The 25,722-nt window shown below is 41.3% G+C and overlaps 1 protein-coding gene across 3 annotated transcripts in view; it reads left to right on the top strand.

Moving 5' to 3' along the window:
- Nucleotides 1–25,722, top strand: part of MYH15 (myosin heavy chain 15) — a 305,993-nt gene that overhangs the window by 60,386 nt on the left and 219,885 nt on the right. For all 3 annotated transcript variants that reach the window (XM_078389856.1, XM_078389854.1, XM_078389855.1), the window contains 8 exons: nt 606–742; nt 3,311–3,566; nt 11,313–11,555; nt 12,844–13,020; nt 13,553–13,698; nt 15,159–15,249; nt 19,430–19,819; nt 21,801–21,927. In XM_078389856.1, the coding sequence (XP_078245982.1) occupies nt 606–742; nt 3,311–3,566; nt 11,313–11,555; nt 12,844–13,020; nt 13,553–13,698; nt 15,159–15,249; nt 19,430–19,819; nt 21,801–21,927 (1,567 nt within the window). The remainder of the gene's footprint in view (nt 1–605; nt 743–3,310; nt 3,567–11,312; nt 11,556–12,843; nt 13,021–13,552; nt 13,699–15,158; nt 15,250–19,429; nt 19,820–21,800; nt 21,928–25,722) is intronic.

Raw genomic sequence — 25,722 nt, forward strand, 5'->3', positions numbered from 1 at the left:
GATTCCTTTTCTTGTGTTCCATATTTTAGTTGTTTGCAGCAAAGTTACATTTTGCAGTAACTTATGGTAGATGTAGGTTCATGCATTTGATTGTAGTAATTCTAGCTGTTTTAATTAGCAGCTCTGTGGACAGGGCACTATCATGTCCTTTCAAGAGCATTTTGCTAAGTTTTCATTCTATGCAGTTATTATCCCGCTCCTGCTCCAGGAACCTATTAGTAGAAGTAACAACCTTTACAAATGAGACCATGTTGGAACCATTGTGTTGATTTTTATTAGACCAACAACTGTTTGTGTCTGAGTGCTGCTTTAACAAATAAACTGCTGTTCTGACTTGGATCACCCCCTTATTGGGTCACTAGAAAAGCCACAAATAAGGTGAGCTTTCAGGTTGTTCATTGGACAAAAATGTGTAAAAATTTGGGGTCAAGGGAAATGACTCATTTTGTGATACCTAGTCTTATACCCCCTTTGCCTGTTGAAAAGTACTGGAGAAGTCAGAAACAACCATTTTCACTGCTCCAGTAAAGGGATTACACAAACCAGAACTTTGTATACAGCTACTTTTTCTGCCGTCTGTTTCTGAACTGCTGGTATCTTTTCAGGTTTTCTTTAAGGCTGGCCTTCTAGGACATCTGGAAGAAATGCGGGACGAGAGATTAGCCAAGATTCTAACACTTATTCAGGCAAGAGCACGAGGCAAGTTGATGCGCATTGAGTTCCAGAAGATTGTAGAGCGAAGGTATATTATCTAAATACATTCTGTCTATATTTGTATATATTGGGGGTGGATGTTGACCTGCTTTTTCCAACCCACAGTTTGGTACAGGTTTGATGGACATTCATCCTTGCAGGGCAAGCAGTTACTTGAGGAAAACATGCGATAGGAATTTTCTAGGCCCTGGGAAAATTACTTCTTTGAGTTACCAGAACCCCCCCCCCCTGTCAGTAGTTACTGGTCATGTGGGCTGGGGGATTCTGGGACTTATAGTGTAAAAAAATAATTTTCTGAGTCTCTGATCTAACATTTCTACAGGAGGGAAAATGTAATGTGTTGTGCTTCCTATTTCTCCATCTATCTATCTTGTGCAACATAAGATCTTTTGGAATGACTGTCAATAGACAGATGGATAAACGTGGGGACAGGTTATGCCTCCCCCTTTTTTTTACAAAGAAAGATAAAGAAAGAAATATTTTGAAGCAGGGAAATAGGAAGCAATAAATAGATATTCCTCTACTTAGATACAGAAGCACATCCCAGGAGCTGGTCAAGGTAAAACCTGTTTTAGTACCACAAACCCTCTGAACCAAAAATCCAGAGAATTGATTGCTGAAATGTTAATACAGTAATTTATTAAATATAGTCAAAATGCAAAAAGACAAAAGTTCCAAAAAGTTTCCAAAAACCACTTGGAGCAAAAAAGAATTCGGGACAAAGGCTGAAGCAATTAAGAGAAACACACCAGAAAATAACAAAGCTAGCTAGTCTATCTAATACTCACACATTAGTGCAGCATTAACATAGTCTGAAGCATACACAGAGTGCATCCTTCCAGACATTGTATAACAAGACAGCAACTGAACACAGTATCTTATAAGAGATAAGCTCAGCTCACTAAAGTAACTCCAGAAACGTTTTATGCATTTTCCCTAGATTTTACATAAAAAGTCTAAATTAAATTGAATTGAGAATGAAAACACAAAAACAACAAAAATGTAGTAATGTTAGTATTCACTGTAAACCACCATTATAAATTTACATTCTCTACCTGCATCTTATATTATACATATAAAATCAATACAGACCTTCCAGATGTCCAGGTAAATGTCTTCATGAAATTGGTGTCTGTATTAGAGAGCCTCGTGGAGCAGTGGTTAAACCACTGTACTGCAGTCAAAACTGTGCCCACAACCTGGGGTTCAATCCCAGGTAGCCGGCTCAAGGTTGATTCAGCCTTCTATCCTTTCGAGGTCGGTAAAATGAGTACCCAGCTCGCTGTGGGGGGGCAATGTGTAACCTGCATAATTAACTTGTAAACTGCCCAGAGAATGCTTGAAGTGCTATGGGGCGGTATATAAGCAGCATGCTTTGCTTTGCTTTTTGCTTTGCTATATTATATTTGTTCAAAGGAAGCTAGCGCCAACAGATCCTCCACCCTTTTGTTTTTATCATGAAGCATTCTGGACTCCTCATGATAGCCTGCCATCCAGGCTTCAAGTTCCCTTGGATGTTCATGAAGACAAGAGTGCTTTGTGACCCCCTTCCCTAATACAGCTGAAGTCATTTTCCAGTTAGCATAGTACCAGGGAACATGGGGCTAGGGGAAAATCCAGACTGGGTTTGAAGGCCCCACTTGCAAAGACAGACTGCACATGTTACATGGCATTGCCATCCCCATTGCTAGCCAGCTGCTCCCAGGCACTGACAAAGAAGTCTGAATTTTTCAGAAGGGTACCATGTTCCATTTCCCCCAGTTCATTAGTTTCTTCACCCTCACCACCACCACCAATCATTGTAATGTCAGAGACTGTTTTGGTGCCCATGCAAAAAATAAGTAGTTATGCATTTATTGCTGTAAAGATGAGGGGGGGAAAGCAGTATGGGATAAACAAAAAACACTTGGGAACCAAAGAAATATGTACAAATACTCTAAGATTTAGTAAGGGGAAAGCAATGAGTAACCATTTTTGAACTATTGCAGTCTGACTAACAGGAACAATTCTGATCACATGCAAAACTAACAGCAAAATCCAACTGTTAATTTGAACTAGAGTAGGTCCATTGAATGAATGGAACTTATTAGATCAACATCCATGGATGCCCCATTAATATAATGCTGATATGGGCAGCACCTCCTAATCTTGTTTTAGCGGCCCCCAGATTTCCCCTGGCTAACTGTTTTCTTGGCTCATAATAACAGTAATAATAGAAAAGGAAAAAAAACACACAACCTGTCATTCCTGGAAGCATGCAGGACCAACAATTCACCTTTTAAATAGATAGCAGACCCCTCTGGCAACAGTCCCCCCCCCAAAAAAAAAACTTTTATTTTTCCCAAACATATAACTGTACTTCTAGCCATTTCTGGTTTTTCCTCCATTTGGGGGCATTCTAAGCAACCCCTGGAGGTTTGGGGTCATAACACAGAGCCTTGGACCCACCTGCACTGGCCATTTCAGTTTAAAAGGTCTACATCAGTTGAGGTCAATAACTGGACTTCTCCCTAAGAATAAAAATAGTCCCATTTAAAAAAAAATCTTTTCAGGCATTCCCAAAACTCAGGAGTCTTTTTTTCCCCTTTTCAAACAGAGACGCTCTGCTTGTGATCCAGTGGAATATCCGAGCTTTCATGATGGTGAAGAATTGGCCTTGGATGAAGCTTTTCTTCAAGATCAAGCCATTGCTGAAGTCAGCAGAGACGGAAAAAGAAATGGCCAATATGAAAGAAGAGTTCCTAAAATTAAAGGAAGCCTTGGAGAAATCAGAAGCCAGGAGAAAGGAACTTGAAGAAAAGCAAGTTTCTCTGGTGCAGGAGAAGAATGATCTGCTCCTCCAACTTCAGGCAGTAAGTGGTCTAACGCAGTGGTTATTAAACTTTTTGAAAGAAACACCCCCTTGAGCCATTGAGGAAGTTATCATCGCCCCCCTCCCCGTGGTGATGATATCTTTCTTTCTTTCTTTCTTTCTTTCTTTCTTTCTTTCTTTCTTTCTTTCTTTCTTTCTTTCTTTCTTTCTTTCTTTATTTATTTATTTATTTATTTATTTATTTATTTATTTATTTATTTATTTATTTATTTATTTAAGGCACTTAAATCCAATGACCCCTGAAAACAAAATTCAATTCCAAGAAAATGAAATGCCCCTCAAAAGTAACATTTAATGATTTAGTTGCAAGCAAATTTGAAGACACAAAAAGATATAAAAAGGGCATAAAAACAAACCAAAATGCAGGAACTAAAATTTTCAAGACGAAAACTCTGAAACTAAATTAAAATTGGAGGAAAATATATATTCATGCATACTGTAAAAAGGCTGCAGCCATCTTAACAGGTTTGGCTTGCTCCAGCGCCCCCCTACCGCCCCCCTTCTGCTCCAGTGCCCCCACACCGCCCCTTTTCGTTCTACCGCCCCCCTGAAAAATGAAATCGCTCCCTGGGGGGCATTATCACCCACATTAAGGACCACTGGTCTAACGTATATTTCTTGATACAGTGGGTCCCACCCTGGGCACAACAAATGAGGTTAATAGTAAATCCTTTAAACTGGGCAGGAACTGGGGTGTGCCAGCCAGGGTCTTTTACCAGGGTGCCCAAAGCAGAGTGAAAGGCTCTTTTCCCATTGCCCACACCAGAGGCATCTCTAAGCCAGATTTCTGAGACTGACCTGGCAGCCTGGTCTACTACTATAGGAAGAAGTCAGAAAGTAGTTCTGTGGTTCTGACAGTACTGGTTATCTCCTGCGGTGGAGGGGAGAGGTTGGCAGGCTCTTCAGTTTCTACTTTTTACTTGTATTATTTTCACACTATTAATTAAAAAGCTGATTTGGAGGCACATTTTGTGTAGCTTGTCCTGGATGCCAAAATTGCTAGTTGTATTTCTGCCTTGAAACACAAGCAACAGAGAGTTACAATGAGAGCTTAAGGACTCTCCATTGTATTGCGACGTGAGCTTTGATGGTCAAGGTCATACTTTGTCAGGAACCGAAAAGTCAATTTTTTTCCCTTTCCTCAACATAACAACTACAATTCATATGAGATTTAATTACACAGTTTTTGCTATGAATCACAAAGTGGCATGAATTCAGAAATAGAAAAGAGGATTATTCCAGCATAATTATTAATATACCACTCTGTATCTAATAAAAATAGAATCCACGGGCACCAGTGCTGTTTACAAGAAATAGCTTTGACTGAGAACAGATTGTCAAAGATTTTCACAGTGGGAAGGTGGGGGAACAGAATGGAGAAGATAGCGGAAAACCTTCTAGATGTGGCTGAGATGAAAATAAAGGCACTCTGTTGGGTTTCCTTCAATTGCTGTGGGTCCAGAGCTGGCCAGAAGAATAATTACCTCCTTGTGTTCATGACAACAGCACCACATTGTGTTCAACTGGGATAAAAACAGGGAAGGGGAAAAATACTCATCAGCCAAGGGAGACCCTTGTTGGTATCCTCACACTCTTAAAGAGGGAGTGGATGTATACTCCAGAGCTAGAAAAGAGGAGCACAACTTTCATTCCCTCCCATAAAGAGCCATTTTAGCAGCTGTGAATCAGCTTGCTTAAGTGTATGTGTGTACGCATATAATCAATTTCATTTTTGCTGTAAAAGGTAGGGAAGTAAAATTGGCAACAGTTGGTTCCTGCAGCCTTGGTCATCCTTCGACTGTAGGCAGTATCACAGTCGTAAAACCACAGGCAGAGCTTGCATTTCGTCTCTCATGCAGTCCTTTTCAATGGAGTCCATGTCCATTCACAACTGCAACTAAAAGGCATCAGTGTGGAGCAGGCATAGACAATATGCCCTCTAGTTCTTTATCCCATGTATTGCAGTGCTCCCCAGCTTTTCCTTTATAGAACCACTACACTGACATTGAAAGCTTTTAAAGATCACTAAGTAAGCAAGCTGCTTTAAACATGTTAAACCAAGCCTTGGCTGATGAGGCGTCAAACCCATATATCAAGAGTATTCATTCACTTTACTTCACTCTACAAGATTAGGGCCACTTTGATCAACCAGTGCAGTCTCCATGGACCACCTGTAGTGCCTTTGTGGACTACCAATGATCCATGGAACATAGATGGGGAATCTGTGGCTTACTAGCCCTAGATAGCTTAGTCCAGGGGTCTCAAACCCAGTTTACCTGGGGGCCGCTGGAGGCAGACTCGGATTATTATTTATTATTATTTATTTGATTTATACCCCGTCTATCTGGACTACAAGTCCACTCTAGGCGGCTGGGCCACATCAGATTTTCCGCCAAGTGGAGCAAGAGCCCGAGGAAGCTGCCCAGAAATTTCCTTAGCCCAGCTGGGGCTCCAAGGAGGAAGAGGAGGAGGAAGAAAAGGGGCACACGAGCTCTCATTGCCAGCCATGTACCCCTCCAGCTCCTTCTTCACTACCACCACCAGCAGCAGCACGACAAAGAAGCGGAGAAGGGAGGGCGCACCGGTGATCGCCTAGCCAGGGGGGGAGGAGGAGGGCATGACATAAAGTTTAAAAAAAACCCTCACAGAATTCTCCTTGCCAAAGGCGAAAAGCCCCCACTGGCACCTGTGGAATTAAACAGAATGGGGCGGGGGGGCCCACAGGTGTACACACATGCACGCACACAAACACACACACACGGAGGTCTGGCAACCTTCCTCTGAGGGCCCCCTCAAAAAAAGGTGCACTCAGCAGCAGCAGCAGCTACCCCCACCACGACAGAGGAGCAAACTTTGTGACGCAAGCCCAGGCAGCCTCCAGAGCCGAGGCGGCTGAAGCAGGACGAAGAGGAGGAGGAGGAGGAAGCACCGCCGGGCGCTGAGGCGACCTCTGGCTGGGCTGGTGCTGGGGGTGCCAAGAGAGAAAGAGAGCCAGAGAGCTGCTTCCCTGGAAGAGGCGGTGGCGGCAGCTGTTGGCAGCTTGGAGGTGCTCTTTGAGGATGGGACGGGAGTGAGCTCTGCTCTCAGGCATCGCTCGGACACTCGGGAAAAGGGCCGGCAGCGCACCTCGCTCGCCGGCTCTCCCCCAAGATAGAGCCTCTTGCACCCTCCATCTGGAACTGCAGCCTGCCAGCCAGAAGACAGGTGGGCTGGCTGGCAGGCTGCAATTCTGGATGGGGGGGTGCAAGAGGCGCTGTCTTGGGAGAGAGCCGGCGAGCGAGGTGAGGCTTTTTTTTTTTACTCTTGACAGCAGAGGACGTGTGGGCACTCTGGGGGGGAGGCAAGGGGGGCCCACAAACTATCATCTGGCGGGCCGCAAATGGCCCCTGGGCCGCATGTTTTAGACCCCTGGCCTAGTCAATAGTGAAGCATTTTGGAACTAGAAGGTCACAGTTACTTCTTCACTTGGTTTAACACAGTGGTTCCAAATCTTGGGTCCCCAGATGTTCTTGGGCTACAACTCCCAGAAATGTTTGCTGGCACATCTAGTAGTGGTGAAGACTTCTGGGAGTTGCAGTCTGAGAACATCTGAAGATCAAGGATTGGGAGTCACTCATTTAGACGAATCAAATATCAAGAAATCTAGTAATCCCATACATCTGCAAACCAGCCTTCTGTCAGTGCAATGGATGAAGGCTATGCATGGCATTCCATTCTGAACTGCATAAAACAAGGACATAAACTGAGAGGGCATTCTGGCAAGGATTGCATGACTATGGTTTACCAGTCTTTGTTTTTGTTTGAAAAGGAACTAGACAAGAACTCACATAATGAAAGTATGTGGTGATCAAGTGAGCATAGAGCCTTCAGGCATTTTTAAAACAGTTCTCCTCCCCTCGAGAATGGGGGTAATTAAATCACATCATGTGTACTGTAACACAGTCTGCCCAATTGCTGCCTGACAGAAACATAACTAAACATAATAATTTTAGTACCAATGAGTGTGCTCTCTGGAGAATATTAGCCTTTTCTTCTTTGTGGCCTCTGTGAATGCACACAATTGGGTTGTTCCGCACCTGCGCTGAACCTCTCGGAAGTTTCTAGAACTTAGAGACACATGATTAGTGGGACGTTCCCTTGTGGAGCACATGCTTCGCCCACCACTGATCCCCTCAGTTCCTTTTTTCCACTGTGTTGGCTAGACCTGTTTTGGAGAACTAGAGCAATCTATTGAATCAATACTTTTTATCTAATCATTGTTTATTTTTTTTTCAAATTCCTTTTCAATCATCTTTCTTTATTGGATGCTAGTCCTGTGAGTTTCTTCCAGTTTTTTCCCTCTGTCTGCATTTGCCAATCCTGTCCCCCACAACCATTTTTTCCTCCCTTTCCCCCGCTCTTTTATGCCCCCCTGGGCCTTTCAAGCGCTGAATCCTGTGTGCAAATAAAATCCTGCTCACTGACAGCCACGACCGTTGCCTTTTCTGTCTTGGAGAACAACATGTGACACACTCCTGCTCCAAGTGTAGGAGGCTAACTAAACCAGTGCTAAAACTGTGTTTACAGAGACTGAGATCTTACCTCTGGGAGAAATCTCTGAACCCATCTCCGTTTGCTATGGAGTCTGCACAATCTCCAGACCCTCCAATAAGGAATAACTCTGCAATGTTTGTTAATATTCAAAGCAATCATATGGAAAGGCTCTCCAAGAAAGAAAAAGATGTGTGCAAGGAATAGAACTTGGGAAATGCTCGTTTTGTTTGAATTACAGATCCCACAATCCCACTTCCAGCTTGGCCAGTCTAGCAATTGTGAGACTTGGCACTTTTTCCAAGCTCTTGACAGTGAGGGATGCTTCAAATTATAAAGCAAAACTACAGGAAGATACACAAGTATTGTGGAATCAGGAAGAGGTCACTTTAAACCTTTTATTCTACAAAATCTGAAAGGAGACTTTCTTCTTGTTCTTTTATACTTTAGTATTTTGCAATTAAACAGTCTCAGAGATTCTTTCTCAGAGTAAAAGACAGACATTAGGAACATTTGTAGTTGAGTTGACAGCTAGTATATTTTATATGAAATGTATCCTAAAGAGAGTGTAACGGCACCTGGTCTCCATTATTCATTGAATTAAAGATTGCAGCCTTACCTTTGCTCTGCATAAGTTTACGTCACTTTACATGTAAATAAATGAACTGCAAAACTTACAAGGCTTGGATATAAATACTAACATTTTAAAATCTATATTCTAATCTGTTGTGTTGGTTACCATGGTAAATCACTGGAGCAGGGAGATGTTAAGCTTGGAGGAGTGGCATTTTGCATAAAGTTTGCAAGTGTGCTGCTGAACAAGCAAGAAAATTATTCTTAAAGATGACAGAATGCACATTTTAATATGTGAGAGCTTCCAGTCATGATGCCCTAATATGATTGACTATTTATTATCATTGCACACAGCAGTTTTAACATCTAAAGTGGTTTATAATCATCCATACCCCCTGCCAAAGTCCCTTGTGAGGCACCATCTCTTCTATTTGGAAAGCTGAGGAAATTAGGCTACATGGTACTAATCAGGCTGCAGTCCTGCACAATTTACCTGCAAGTCAATCCCTTTAGGTTCAGTGGAACTGAAGGCCATTTTATGCTCAGCTGTGACAGCTTGATCTATCATTTTGTAATAGTTATATTTAATTTTTGATCTCTATGAAAAAAACAAATGATATGTGATTTAGGAAAGATTTCGGAGTCGGGATTGGGACATACCTAACAAACACATGGTATATCCCCTGGATTATGATGGAACTCAGAATTGATTTTCTCAAGAATTAATCTTAACCTGTTCCCTGAGCTGTTCCCAGCTGATCATATTGAGCAACCCAGAGAAAAGAAGACTAATGAGGAATATAGACTTCAACTATCAGTGGAGTTGTCACATGGAATAGGGCTTATTTTTTGCAGCTGCAGAGGGCAGGGCCAGATAAAATGGGTTTAAGTTGCAGGAGGTTAGATTGGATTGAACACTAGAACAAACTTCTTAACAGTAAGAGTGATTTAACAGTGGAACAATTATCCGAACAGATGGAGGACTCTCCCTAGAGATCTTCAGTTAGGAAATGAAAAGCCATCTGTTGGAGATATTTTTCTCCAAAGCTTGGAGGTACCAAGTTATGAGTAATATATTAACGGGAATGAATTACTGTTTTTGGTACAGGGGTACAACAAAGGGTCAAAGTTGATCATAAGCTTAGCACGTTTTTAGAAGGGATGCTGTCTCAAGTGGTAAAAGACATCTGCTTGTCATCACACATAATTTTTTTTCACCCATGTTTGTTGCATTTAGCATGCTTTGTTTTATAATCTGTCATTGGAAGGTAAACATTGGCTTATTTTGTCTACTGATTGCTGATGCACGTTCCTCTGAAGAAATCTCGTTATGGGAAGAAAAAAGAGAGTAATCTGAAGAATTAGACGTTCCCTTTACATCTAGTTGTACCCAAAGTTATATTTCAAAATGAGTGGGGATGGTACTACATGGTCGCAGTGAAATACTACTTGTTTTAGATAATTTTAAAGAGCATTTTAGACACATTTTGAGTAAAATGTACTTGTTTTATGCATTGTCTTACCAATTCTAAATATCCACCCCTCCCCCCAAAAACCTTGAGTAGCAAATAATGTCTATGAGGTTTATTTGATTATCAATGTCTGATGAAATGGTCTGTAATCTCCGAGCTTGTGTCAAACAAAACCAGTCTTAGCGCAACCTTACTCAAAGATGTACTGGCTGCTGGCAGTGAAGATTAGGAAGAAGCCAGTCTGCTGCCAGAAATACCCTTGTGCTGACAGAACTCTCTTCTGCCTGCTGACCATAGAAAGCTGCTGACAGAGCAATCTGCCTGCAGAACTGCTTTGTTAGCCAAGGTCTGTGAGCGGAAGGAGGGCTGGGTGGAGACCAGATGAGACAAGGGACAGAACTAAACTGCCTCAGAACCAAACCAATTCCAACACAAAGTTAGGCTGGGATAAGTAAGCCTAAGTAATTCCCAATACCTCTGGATTGTGAAGCGTCTGGGTTTGGCAGAGCTTCACCTAGGCCTGTTAGGATCATCCTCTTATTCTCAAGATTCTTTGTTGGTTTGGCAAAATAAGTAACATAGCAAATTTCTGTTTTTTAAAGTGGTAACAAATTATTCTTGGCGGTCTTATAATGACCTCAATATAGTATGGCTGCCCAGAGTAGACTTCGGTCTAGATGGGTGGGGTATAAGTTCAATAAAATAAATAAATAAGTAAGTAATGAGTTACAGAACAGATTACTTTCCAGTTTGGGCTTTAGCAATGGCACTGAACATAGGATTGGTCTAACGAGCCTCATGGTGCAGTGGTTAAACTGTTGTACTGCAGCCAAAACTGTGCTCACAACCTGGGGTTCAATAGCCGGCTCAAGGTTCACTCAGCCTTCTATCCTTCTGAGGTTGGTAAAAGGACCGCTGGGGTGGGGGGAGAATGTGTAACCTGCATAATTAACTTGTAAACAGTCCAGAGAGTGCTTTAAATACTATGGGGTGGTATATAAGCAGGGCACATTTCAAATGTCTGCTATGGCCTCCCCCAGCACTATTATTCTCTATATAAATGTATGATTCCTAGTTTCATCAAAATAGGAGAAAATTGTCCATGAGAACATGTTTGCTAAAAAGCTGCTGCCTCCTGCATTTCCTGACAGGAGCAAGATACCCTGGCAGATGCAGAAGAACGCTGTGACTTGCTGATAAAATCCAAGATTCAGCTGGAGGCCAAAGTCAAAGAGCTAACTGAACGGGTGGAAGATGAAGAGGAGATGAATTCTGAACTGACATCCAAGAAGAGAAAGCTAGAAGACGAATGCTCTGAGCTGAAGAAAGACATTGATGACCTTGAAATAACACTGGCAAAAGTGGAGAAAGAAAAACATGCCACCGAAAATAAGGTATATTTAATTGCTTGCCATTTTTAAAGGAAAAGACCCCTGAGGCAGCTTGATGCTGGCAGACAATATACAAGTAATTAATTTTCCAGGAAAAATTCATGGTTGATCGGAGATTTGTTTCTTTAGTTTTAATGTATTAAAAAATATGGTGGAACATGGTGGCTCTGCAGGTTAAACCGCAGAAGCCCCTGTGCTGCAAGGTCAGAAGACCAGCCGTCGTAAGATCGAATCCACACGATGGAGTGAGCTCCCGTTGCTTTTCCCAGCTCCTACCAACCTAGCAGTTCGAAAGCATGTAAAAATGCGAGTAGATAAATAGGTACCACCTTGGTGGGAAGGTAATGGTGTTCCATGTCTAGTTGCGTTGGCCATGTGACCATGGAAACTGTCTTCGGACAAATGCTGGCTCTACGGCTTGGAAACTGGTATGAGCACCGCCCCCTTGAGTTGGGCACAACTGGACTAAATGTCAAGGGGAACCTTTACCTTTGCCTATGTAAAAATTCATCCTCCCCCAACCCTGTAAGAAGGAGAAAATATGTGCTACATTTTACTCTTTTTTGAGTACTGCATGCATCAACAAGTGCAAGATATGACTGAGGATATCTAAAATTTGACTGTCAGTAACCTCTGTGGTCTGAGTGCTATTTATTTATTTAGTACAAAAATGGTTACAATCTGGACTCCCAAATATTGTTGGACTGCCATTACTATAAGCTCTAGTTAGCCTGACCAATATTGAGAGCTTATGGTAGTTACAATCCAACAGCATCTGGAGGCCCATAGACAACCCATACCTGACTTAATACATTCAATATTTGATTTTTTTTTTAAGTTGGACTCAATACATGGAATTTCTAGGTAGTCTCCAGTTAAAGCACTAACCAGAGCTACTTAGCTTCATCAAGATAGTCATATCATGTGTCTTCAGACTATATGACTTGCAACGGGTGTGTGTGTGTGTGTGTGTGTGTGTGTGTGTGTGTGTGTGTGTTTGGAACGGTTTTCGCCATCAGCCAAATTATGCTTCCAGTGCTACAGTATCCCAGTTGCTTTCCCATCTTCAGATGGTATCTGGGATTTAGTTCAAAGGAGTACATGCTCAAGTAAGCCCATGGCTTCTTTCACAAATAAGAAATTATTTGTGGAAAACAGCCTCATATTGATACATAACCTTCTGTCTAGTACAACTGCTATCAGGTAGTTCTCTCAAAGCGAGAGTTAAATAAATGGCAGGTTTAAATTTAGTTTCTAAGGAAGTATGTCCGTTGTTATTCCTCTCTCTCAGGTTAAAAATCTGACAGAAGAAATGGCAGCACTTGATGAGACCATCAGCAAGCTTACGAAAGAGAAGAAGTCTTTGCAGGAAGCTCACCAGCAGGCATTGGATGACTTGCAAGCAGAGGAGGACAAAGTCAACACTCTGAGCAAAGCAAAAGTAAAATTGGAGCAGCAAGTAGATGATGTAAGTCAATTCTAAAATTCATTTACTTAGCCTTCCCTACTCTGGCGCCCTCCAGATGCTGTGAGCTACGTACAACTTCTGTCATGCTTATTGGCCACACAAATGAAGGATGCTGAGAGTTATGGTCCAAAATAGCTGGACAATAACAGAATGTGGAAGGATCATTTAGAATGGGTGTTGTGTTTTGTTGTTTGGACAATTGGGTTGCTTTTATTACTTCATAAATTTCACAGAACTCTTAATGAAAGTACATCTGTTGTTGAACTTCTCAATGAAAGTGGGTAGGTGGAAGAAATTCATTTGTGCTCCAGTTAGTGCACAGAGTTATATATCTAGGAAGCAGATGGTGGGGTCCCCCACCCAGTTTTCCTAGAATGATTGTCAGCCTGTTCCATTTGATGCAAGCAGACATGGGACTCTGAGCTCCTATGCTTCACTTTGACTTAGAAAACTTTAAGGTACTGTTGATTTCTGGGATTCATAGAGTACTTCAATTGTTGAGGGACTAATTTTATCCTTTTCCTTTTTGTAGCTTGAGGGCTCCCTTGAGCAAGAGAAGAAAGTAAGGATGGATTTGGAAAGGGCCAAACGCAAGCTGGAAGGGGACTTGAAGTTGACACAGGAAAGTGTCATGGATTTGGAGAACGATAAACTGCAACTGGAGGAGAAATTGAAAAAGTAAGGTGGCTTTGGTCTTGTAGCAGAGCTGGGAAACAGCAGGCCTCCAGATGTGGTTCTAGCCAGCATAGGCAATGGTGTGAGATTAGGAGAGCTGCAGTTTGATTTAGAAGATAACAGTTGCCTTCCTCTATCACATAAAGGCAGAATTTGATTTATACTATAAAACATTCACTATTTTTTCATACTGTACTTTACAATCAGTGTAAAAAGCCATAAGAAACAAGTGCATATTCTAATATATAAATCCACTATATATCAGATCTTCAGTGTAGCTTGCCAGCGGGTTGGTACCACTGCCACCACCTTATTATAATTGTTATAATTGTTATAATTGTTATAATTGTTGTTGTTTTGTTGTTGTAGTAGTAGTAGTAGTAGTTGTTGTTATTATGATGATGATGATGATGATGATGATTATCAATCATCTCGTCCTATGTTGTCCCCTTCTCTTCTTGCCTTCACATTTTCCCAACATCAGGGTCTTGTCCAGGGAGTCTTCTCTTCTAAAGAGATTGTGAGGGGGCCAGGAACTCTATGTTACCTTTGAAAGGTAACAAGATGGTCGAAGTATTGGAGCCTCAGCTTCAGGATCTGTCTTTCCAGTGAGCACCCAGGGTTGATTACTTCAGAATGGATAGGTTTCTCCTTGCAGTCCAGGGAACTCTCTTTATGGTCCAGCTCTCACTTCCACACATCGCTACTGGAAAAACCATAGTTTTGACTATGTGGACCTTTGTTGGCAAGGTGATGTCTCTGCTTTTTAAGATGCTGCTTTACTCCCAAGAAGCAGGTGTCTTTTAATTTCGTGGCTGCTGTCTCCATCTGCAGTGATCATGGAGCCCAAGAAAATAAATTGTGTCTCTGCCTCAATATCTTCTCCTTCTATTTGCCAGGAGGTGATGGGACTAGTGGCCATGATCTTAGTTTTTTTTGATGTTTAACTTCAGACCATTTTTGTGCTCTCCTCTTTCACTCTCATTATGAGGTTCTTTAATTCCTCCTCACTTTCTGCCATCAGAGTGGTATCACCTGCATATTTTCCCCATAGTATAATCAGCTATAACAAGTTGTACTTTTTTGTTACATAACCAAAGTTTGTTAGCTTTCTGCATTTTATATGTTTTATGATTTTTGGTCTTTTAAAATTTGCCATAGAACATCTTCATGGGGCACCCTCTTGCTCTAAGAAATTTTTAGCATCCTGTCATATATCCTGTGAATCATTCTACCTATATTAGGTCACCCAAAAATGCACAACAAAGTTGCAGAATCTCTGTGTTGCATAGTCTGCAAGCTGGACGTCATTCTTTTTAAGCTGCTTCTTAAAGGGATTGATAAGTATCAGCAATAGTAACTGTTTCTCCTGAGATGGCATTTGTGCTTAGAAAGCAATCAAATGATGTTAATAAATGAGTCCCTTGTACCCGCTCTCAATTAATCATCTCTTGCATGAGCAGGAAAGAGTTTGAAATCAATCAGATGAACTCAAAGATTGAGGATGAGCAGGCCATTGTGATGCAGCTCCAGAAGAAGATAAAAGAGCTTCAGGTAAATAATGGCTCATACTTAATTTTCCCCTTTCCTGGATATGCTGAGTCTTATACTGTTTGTGGGATGCTTCTATACAAGGCAAACATCCTGTCTGAAATATGAATTTTGTGTAGAATCCAGATGCTATTTTGCCTGTGTAAACCTTCCTCTGTTTTCCTACCATGTCTTTCGTGTTTTTCCCTATCAGAAGAAAAATCTCCCAATGAAGACCTGGATGGAATAGGAACATAGTACATTTTTATTGGTACTCCACTCTGAGGAGTCCACCTGAAAGCACCCTTACTCACTGAACAGGCTGGTCTCCAAGTGTCATGTGTTCATTTTAAGACCACGAGAAGAGCCTTGGTGGATGGAACCAGGACAGAGGTTGGGGTGGGAGGAATCACTTTTTTTTTTGACAAGTGTTTTTTTATTATTTTGGAAAATCTGCTGGCTGGTGGATTCCAGGGATTTTGTGCCTGAAAACTTACTTTTCACAGTTCTGACCTAGGAAGTCATCTAGTTCAGCATCCTGTTTCCCAAAGGTGTCATCTAACTATGCCGGTTATGAGACCATGAGAGCTGTGGCCCAACACAACTAGCTCTTCCTTGTTGTTTGCCTTCCAGCAATTTGTATGTAGTAGCATTGAACCTCTGAATCTCAAGTTGATATTTAGGTATTATGGCCAACAGCCATTGAGAGGCCAGATCTCCATGAATTCATCTAGCCCCTTTTTAAAAGCTGCCCAAACCAGTTACTATTACCACATGACAGCAAGGTCCACAACTTAAAATATGCTTTGCACTAAGAAATGTGTTGCACGAAGAAAGAAGAGGTTTTAAACTATGGATGATCCGGCTTTTAAAATTTGGGTTTGTTAGGCTATTTAGAAGGCTGAGAGGAGCTTATGGATTTTAGAGCTAAAAATGTAAACATTACCAAGGCTCTGAACTAGGAATTTAGATCCAATGAGCCATAAAACCCATTGGGTAGCTTTCGGTAAGTCATGAACTTGCCTTGTAGGTTATTTGTGATAAAAATGAACAAATAAGTTCTTGACAACTGTGAAGAAATAAACTTACTCATAATTCTCAAAGACTGGGAAACTCCGGAAAGTAAAAGCCAGCACATTTACCACACAGACAGGATATCTACCCAAGCTTTAATGTTTGTACTGCATGACAGTGTTATAAGGACCAGCCTGCTTAATCAGAAAAGCAGGATGCTTCCCCCCAGTTTAACGCTTGCATGGTATGGCATGAATGCCAGTGGAGTTTCATGGATAGAGTGTCAAAACCGGACTCAGGAGAGTTGACTTCAAATCCCTGCTCCATTGATGGGAAAGCATAGGAGCTGCAATGATAACCACTCCTTGAACATCTCACATACCTCAGAACACTCTATTAGGGCCACCATGAGTTTGGAAGTGACTTGACAACACATAACAACAAATGATGTGCAAATGTATGATTGTTTTTATCGTCTTCAAAGAGGTGGTGAAACTCTTGGAATAATATTTGCTCTCTTGTAGCCATTTCTTCAGCCTGATACTCATGATCAAACATAGGTGGCTTCTGACTAGAGAAAGGGGGTGTCTCTTTGTTCTGGATATATGGCATCCCTTTGCTTAGTTCATGAACTATCCCTGTGGTTGGTGAATGTCCCAAAGGATGAGATTTCCCACCACAAAACTGCCCATGTAGTTATCCAAAGGTCTGCAATCTGAGCAGAGTCTGAAAGTGTAGAGTTGTCTGCATGATTAAAGATCCTGTTATTTTGAGAGGTATCCATCACACAAAGAAGACTGTGTGAACAATGTGTGTCATGCATCAGTGTCAGTTCTGTTCAGCCTTTCTGGTAAATGAACAAGCACAATGGGCATGACTGCATTGTCTCGTCACTTCCTATTCCAGATTGATGTTTGCTAAACATCTGTCTTGGATTATTTTGCCAGTTTTTGAGAAAAAAGCTGTTGGTCCTACAAAGGCAGATATGAAATCCTAGTCTCAAAACAAAATAAATGCTAACAATGGGTGGATGGCAGTTGGCATTGGGGATAAAAAATAATAATGAGAGATCATTGTGAAGGAAAGAGGTTTAAGTGGTAGGAATACAAGCCAGAAAGCAGGGGAATAAAAGATAGCTTTGGGTATCCTTCATGGAAACAATGTCCTTTGTGAAAAGAAAAGCATCTGTCTTTGAATGCAATGCCCTTGGTAACATGCACCTCAGGGCTTGTGAGCTGATAAAAGTACATGCCATACCTCAAAGGAAGATGATGTGAATTGTAGTGATGTATAACACAGTACACTGAAGTTTTCTCAGAAGTGAGAATTCTTTGTGGAATAAAAACAGTCATGTTGGCTGCTGATCCATGGAGTCTTTATGACCTCCTGGGTTTTGCAGCTGCACAAGTTGTTCTGTGTTTCCCTTTGGAGAATGTGAGGGGGTGTCACTGAATAATTCTGGAACTTGCTTACAAGCCCATAGGCAGAATGTGTGCCTAACAGTCTTGACAGTTCTAGTCCAGAGGTGAAGCATGGACATGATCCACAGAAGCTTTCTGTTGCCCTTTCTCCCTGTTCAAATTATTCTTGAGGTGACAGAGGACCGTTTCAGTAACAGAACATTCCACTTCTGACATGCCTTGTCTACAAAAATGACTTTCTTTTTTAGTACCCTAAGACTTGGAGTAATCTTGTGCATGGTAACTTAGAATAAATTCCACTAAGTTTAGTGGAACCTATTCCTGTTAAAAGTGAAGAGAACTGGAACCTGATGTCTTTGGAATATGCTGCAGAACATTACCCAATTGTCAAACAAGTAACTGTGGCTCATTACACAGCCATGTAATTTCTAGCTCTCGTAATGGTCTAATGTTCTGAATTGTGTATATGGAGGAAGGAGCCGGAATGCAGTTGTTACTTGTTCTATTTACATTCTGCCTTTCTTCCAATAAACCTTGCTAGGTAGAGAGACCAAGGTGATTTACAAAGTAATTGAAAGACAAATACAGCTAACAGTAAATGACAATATATGTTAAAATCGGTGAAGCATGTTGGCTGAAGTCCTGTTGCCAAAAGTTATGCTGCATAGGGCTGATGATATCATCAGCCATAGCAGTTTTTTAGCGATTAAAAATTTTCAGCTTCCGCCACCAAAGGTCGCAAAGCTGCTTTTGGAAACTTTCATTATGGGGAAAGACATAGGGGGCTGTGGTTCTTTAATTTCTGAAAATTGCCAGCAAAAAGATTATCTTGGTGTCATTGGTGGTGTTTGGAAATTAAAGCATTCCCTCTGTCTTGAAGACTCCAACAGCTTCCCCACAATGAAAAGGATCCCGAAACAGCCTCAGGACCTTCTGAGAGGGAATCTGAGATTTTGAATTTACAAAAAGCTGCTGCTACTGGATTTCAGCCAACATCACATTAAAGCAACTGAATAAATCACCATTTGAAAAAAAAGTAAAAGCACATTAGAAAAAGGTTAAAATGTTTAGTATCTGCAATTAAAAGGCCTTGCCTCAGTAGCTAGCCAGTTGCCAAAAACCTGACTAAACAGAAAAGTATTTCCTGGTAGAAAGGACTGGCCTCCCTTGGAAAGGAATTTTACTGCCTGAGAGCAACTAGTGAACAGGTTTTATCTGTCGTGCCAATGAGGATGGTAGGACCAACAGAAAGGCCTTCAGTTACCAGGGAGGTTAATGTACTGCATATCCCAAGGGAGTAATTCTGCCAGAGCAAAGATTCTACTGCTCAGAAGCTCCTTGTGCACAAGTCATATCCAGTATTTTGACTGCACTCATGGAAGCCCTTGCAGAAACTATTTTTCAAGCCATGCCACAACCCATTATAACTGTATTGCTCATACTAGCTGTTCTTCTCGTCTTTATTCAATCACTAGAAAAACACTGCCACCTCTTGTGCTTTTTCTTCTCCTCTAATATTAAATGCATTCAGAACTTGGAAAGTTACTTTTCTGGACTACACATCCCAGAATGCTGCAGTCAGTGTAAAATCTGGACGATGGATCCTAAGAGTTGTATCCCAAAAAGGTTGGGATTTCCAAACCTTTTTGGGTTTGGAAACCAAACATTTCCAAGCTTTGGTTATAGCCCATGGTCTCCAACATCTAAGTGGTTACACGTTGGCTTTGAGGACCACAACATTACATTCTGTGTTCTTTTCTGTGTCGCAGGCCCGCATTGAGGAGCTGGAAGAGGAGCTGGAAGCAGAAAGAGCTGCCCGGGCAAAAGTGGAAAAGCAAAGATCAGATCTGGCTCGAGAGCTAGAAGAGCTGAGCGAGCGGCTAGAAGAAGCCGGGGGCGCCACTGCAGCCCAGCTAGAGATGAACAAGAAACGAGAGGCTGAGTTTCTGAAACTGCGACGGGACCTTGAAGAGGCCACTCTGCATTATGAGTCGACTGCTGCTACGCTAAGGAAGAAACACGCAGACGGCATGGCAGAGCTGGGGGAACAAGTGGACAACTTGCAGAGGGTCAAACAGAAACTGGAGAAAGAGAAGAGTGAGCTGAAGCTGGAAGTGGATGACATGAACTCCAACATGGAGCAGCTGGTCAAGGGAAAGGTAAAATGCCTTTGAGGTTTACTATAGTGCCAGATGGGGTGGGGATCATCATGTTCTGAGACCTAGGTTGTCTGTGTCGGCCTCATCTGACTTGGCTGCCCCCAAGATTTAAACCACTGTGCAGTAACTTCTATAAAAAATTGATATCTGCCAAGAGAAATCCAAGAAGAACACTATACAGTTATATTGGCTGATCAGTTTCAGTTTATATCCTGCCTTTCACCTCAGATTGGTTCTGAAAGTGATTTACAAAATTAAAAGAGATGCAGATAAAGAACAACTACAGATAGGAGCCTAACAAAAAGATTAATTGGATAATAATGTTAAAACACTAAGGAACTGAAAACTATTTAAAACACATCCATTTAACAAAAGAAAAAGAAAGCACTAGAATACAAATTATTTATTTACCAAAAGGCTGCCAGAAATTTATTTTTGCCATCTGGTGGATGGCCTCTCTTCAAAATGCATTCTGACAGCCTTCCAAATTCTGCTGTCCTGAATGTTGATTTCCATATTTTCTATTGTCCCTGGTTTCCCACCAAAACCTCCTTCCTTTCATCTATCTTCAAAAATAGTGTAATACTGTTTTTGATACTCAAGATGCCTTGAGGGTATAAATTTATCTAAAAATGTACGTCTTGTGTCTCAATATCTGTTATCGTTTTGTACAGAGTCTGCTCTGCTACTAGAGGCATTTAAAAAATTCTGCTTTGGTGAGGGTTCTTGGTTATGTTGCGTCTTCTGGCTGAATCCGTGGTTTAGGTGTGGGTTGTGCGTTCAGTTCCCTACGGTGTATCTCAGAGGAGCCAGCCCATGTGTACTTGGGCAAGCTGCACAGTCGCAGGATCCTCCCCAGAAGATGGGTATGGTATACCACTTCTGTGTATTCTCTACCCTGAAAAGGGTCGACCAGACAGAATATTATTATTACTTATTATTCAGCTTCACTACAGATTCCACAACTAATTATTTATTCAGTAACTAATTATTATCAGCAGGTAAATGTTCATGAGTGATCCATGAACTGGTCTGACATTCAATCTGTTCTTATTCATAAGGCTAAAGCTGGTATCTTTTGTCATTTTTTGGAGGAGAAAGGTGGAATGTTTTTCACATTCTCATCTTTGTGATGCTTCCATCATACTTACTTTTAAAACATGATACAGAAAAGAATGGTAAGATGTTCCCTTTGGGGATATTTAATCCCGCCCCCTGCTAAAACAAGTTAGCTTAGTAGGCATGTGTTTATGGTTCTCAGATGTGTAATTTTGTTTAAATCGGTATGAGGTTTTCTCGTCACATCAATTCAGTTCAGTAATTCAAAGCTATTATTAATTAAATGACTGATTCCCTTCCATTTGCCACCCACTATCATGTAGCAGCTCTCTTCTTTCCCTTTGGAGTGACGCTAGTAAATGACTATGGAAAATAATGTGTTTATGGTTGCTGTCAGAATAAGAGTTATAGGAAAGCTTAGTGGCTGGTGTTATTCTGACAAGGAACACTTAATCAGATACACTTCCAAATGTGCAAAAGCATGTAAAAATTCAGTACTGCTGTAAGAGTGTAAGGTGCAATGAAATGCTTTTTAAAAGGAGTAAGCTTTTATGATTTCTTACAATAAATTGCATATTTCTGGTATATATATGATAGAATAAATTTTGTTTTAAAGAGCATACCATGGCACCCCCTCTGGCAGGACATTTTCTGCTTTTATCTAGTTGCGCCTTCCAAATATTGACTCTCCGCTTATAAGCCAATCTCTGCAATTTACCCAGGACAGTAACCTTATTGTTCACTGGATCTTATCTCAGCTCCTACCAAATTTTTTCCTTGTGCTTTTTTTGTTTTTATTTTTTGAGCAAGTGTGTTGTTAATGCTGACTCATTTACACCGGAAGTTGAACTTGGCAAAAGACAAAACAGGGGATCACTTTGACTGGAATGATGTTTGATTAGCTTGGTTTCAACTCTACCAGGCAAATGCAGAGAAGCTCTGTCGCACTCTTGAAGACCATCTCAATGAGGCAAAAACAAAAGTGGATGAGATGACTCGCTTGGTGAATGATCTCACTGCCCAAAAGGGGAAGCTGCAAACTGAGAATGGTAAGTTGGACAAATGCTGCTAGAAACTCTCTCTCTCTCTCTCTCTCTCTCTGTGTAATGTTATTATCTAAGACACATTATGTTTGTATGCCTGTTCAGCATTTCCAGGAGAAATACCCATTTCCTTCACATCTCCTCCTTCCCTTTGTCTCTGTGTGTAACATCTGAATCCTTCCACAGCCCCTAGCTTCTGCCCTGAATTTCTGGCCATCTCTGTATATCTGTCTGTGCTGTCAATTGGGAAGGAGGAAAGAACCAAGATCACAACTGCAACACATATCAGAGTGACCTTTGACCTCTTGTGGAGGGCACTAGCTCAATAGCAAATCGAGCACATGGTTTGCAAATACAGTGGTGCCTCGCAAGACGAGCGCTTCGTTTAATGATGAAATCGCATCACGAAGAAGTTTTTGCGATCGCAAAAGTTATAGCAAAATGATGTTTCCTATGGGTTTTTTTCGCTTTGCAATGATCAGTTACCTGCTTCGCTAACCAATTATCGCAAAACGAAGATTTTCTCACAGCTGATTGGCGGTTTCAAAATGGCTGCCGGGTAAAAAATATGGCCGCCCGCTGTTTTCTGGAATGGATTCCTTGCTGCATGGGCAGTGAAAATGGCCGCACTATGGAGGATCTTCGCTGGACGGTGAGTTTCAAGCCCATAGGAACGCATTAATCGGGTTTTAATGTGTTTCTATGGGCTTTAAAAAATCGCTTTACAATATTTTCATTCTACAGCAATTTTGCTGGAACGAATTAACATCGTAATGCGAAACACCACTGTAGAAGGTTCAAAGTTCAGTATTTGGATTCTCCAGGTACAGTTATCTGAAACCCTGGGGAGAAGTAATTAGGCAGTGTAGACAACACTGATCTAGACTAGTGAGAGGGTTTGTGTGTGTGTGTGTGTGTGTGTGTGTGAGAGAGAGAGAGAGAGAGAGAGAGATGAACTACAAATCCCAGAATCCCTGTGGCCAGAACGGACTGGAAAACTCTGGGTTGGAGTCCAAAAAAGGTCAATGTTCCAAGTGGCAGGGCTGACTCCATCCAAGGCAATGTCCTGTGGTCCTATCATTATGGCTGTGCTTATAGCTGCTGACTTGCACTAGAGTACAGGTAGCATATTCCTGATGCTCAATGTACTATTCTTTGCTGCACACGTACATGCCATTTCATTGCTCACCTAGGAATAATTCTGCTTGCGGCAAATGCCTTCCATCATCTATTCCAGACTGGGGACCATTTTTCCCATGACATGATATTATTTTATATGATTGCTGAGCAGCCCACCTGGCAATAAAGCAGCTATCAATTGCTATTACTATTGCTGTTAGTATAGCTACTGCTATTGCTATTGCTGCAACCACTGCTGCTATTATTGTTCTCTTCTTGTTGTTGTTGTTGGAAAGTTCTTAGCCTTGTTTTTTAAATTAATTAAAAAAAATTAAACCTGCTCTCTCTCTCTCTCTCTCTCTCTCTCTCTCTCTGTGTGTGTGTGTGTGTGTGTAAAAAAGAAGGCTTTGTCAACCCTCCTAGTCCATCAGCCACTGATAAGGGCTAGTTTCAGAAGAGGTGGCAATGTTAGTCTGTGCAAGCATATCAGGCAAAATCCAAAGAAGGAAAACAAGACAAGACAAAAACATGTAGCACCTTAAAGACTATTTTATTTTAATGTGAGCTTTCATGGACAAGTCCACTTCCTCAGACATACCAATACACAAGTAAAATAGGCTAAAGAACCAATTAATATTTAGTATGTTTTACTTGCGTATTGGTATTTCATCCAGCATTTCATTTTTTCCATATGGCTGACAAAGTGGACTTGTGCATGAAAGCTCACATTAAAATATAAGAGTTAGTCTTTAAGGTGCCACATGTTGTTGACTGTTTTGTTTGTTTTTTTGGATTTTGCCTGATAATGCCTAGACTCAGAGGCAGAGATCCATGGCGCCATGCAGCAGAATGATCAAGGAGGCCACTGAAAACCACAGGGCTGGCTTACCACATTTTCAAGTGAAGTTATAATAAAGGAAATAATATTTCAAAATTGTGAAAAAGTAAAGTAGTACCCATTTTTATTAGGTGTGAATATTATTTACTAGGAGGGGGATCCTCAGATGACACCAAACCTGGAGTGGTAGTTAATATATCATAAGATAAAATCAGAATTCAGAATGACCTTAACAGGTTGGAGAGCTGGGCAAAACCAAACAAAATGTATTTCAAGGGGATAAAATGTGAAGTTTTGCATTTAGGCAGGAAAAATTACTTGCCTTCACAGTAGTAATTTGAACAAGACCCAGGGGTCTTAGTAGACCACAAGCTAAACATGAGTCAATAGTGTGGTGCAGTAGCAATAAACGCTAAGCATGTTTCTAGGCAACATCAGCAGAAGTATAGTGTCCAGATTAAGGAAAGTAATAGCACCCTTCTGTTCTGCTCTGTCAGACCTCACCTGGAATTCTGGATATTGACAAGCTAGAATATGTCCAGCGGAGTGATAAAAGATCGAGAAACCAAGGCCTGTGAGGTCTGGTTATGTTGGGCCTGGAGGCAAAAACACAGAGATACGATAGTCATCTTCAGCTTCCACATCTGTCATGTGGAAGATGGAGCAAGCTTTCTTTCCATATCTTTAAAGTAATGGATTCAAATTATTAAAAAAGGAGATTTCAATTAATGTTAGAAACAACCTCTTGGCAGGGAAGAGCTGCTTGACAGTGGAATGGACTGCCTCAAGTGATGGTGGACTCTCCTTAGCTGGAACCCTTTTTAGTGAGATGTCCACTTATCTGGGGTGCATTTAGCTGTTGATGTCCTGCTTCAGTAAGGGTTTGAACTTGATAAATCTTACCACCTTTCCATCTGTACAATTCTATACCATTTGATGAATTCATGGCTACCACCCAAAAAGGAAGGCTCACTAAAACCATGCGATCTAGAGTTAAGCGTTGGGTAGCTCTTATTCCAGTACTGTACAGAAAACTGAGTTAGTGCAGGTAGAACCTGGAATTAAATGCTGTTCAGGATTCTTATCGCACCTCCAGTTTTCTGTTTGCTTGCTTGTTTCTCAGAGAACCTAGAAAAGTTACTCTTTTTTTAGTACTGCTCTCAGAATTTGCCAAATTTCTCATGTCAGAGGGAGACTGGATCTGATAATCCTTGGAATCCTTTCCAACTGTACAGTCTGTGATTCTGTGATAATTTTATTACACTGTCAAAAAAATCATAAACATAAGCTAGTTTTCAACCCCACATGGATCATCATCAGGCAGGGCACCACAGAGCACTGCAAGATACAGAAAAAATATGCAAGTTCAGCTTGACAAAGAGTTGTACAGTGTTGAAAGCTAGCTAATGCTTATGGTTTTTAGTAATCTAAGTATTACCCACCCTTGCCTTCATATTGTGTACATGGACCACATGGCTTCTCCACCACCATCACCCAGTCTTTTGGTAGAACCAGCATTCTGTGGCTACTGAGTACATTGAGTCTGCACTGGATTCCCCCCCCCACACACACACACACTTTAAGGTGTCTCTTTTACCTTTCTTTTTAAAAAGTTGTGGAAATCTTGAACTTCCCCTAAGCCTGTTGAAACCTCCCTGTTGTATGCAGATAATGCTGCTTTGGATACACAAGAAACAATGATGCCCTAGCAATGGAATATACTATATGCAGAGAATAATAGGGGGTAGAAGCATCTACTGATGTATAGACAAATAAACATATACCACAGGCCAATCTCAGTGAGAGGAATGTTCCACAGTCACGCTGACAGAGTGAAAAGGAAG

This window comes from Pogona vitticeps, chromosome 3 (assembly GCF_051106095.1).
Source record: "Pogona vitticeps strain Pit_001003342236 chromosome 3, PviZW2.1, whole genome shotgun sequence".
NCBI classification, from domain to species: Eukaryota; Metazoa; Chordata; class Lepidosauria; order Squamata; family Agamidae; genus Pogona; species Pogona vitticeps.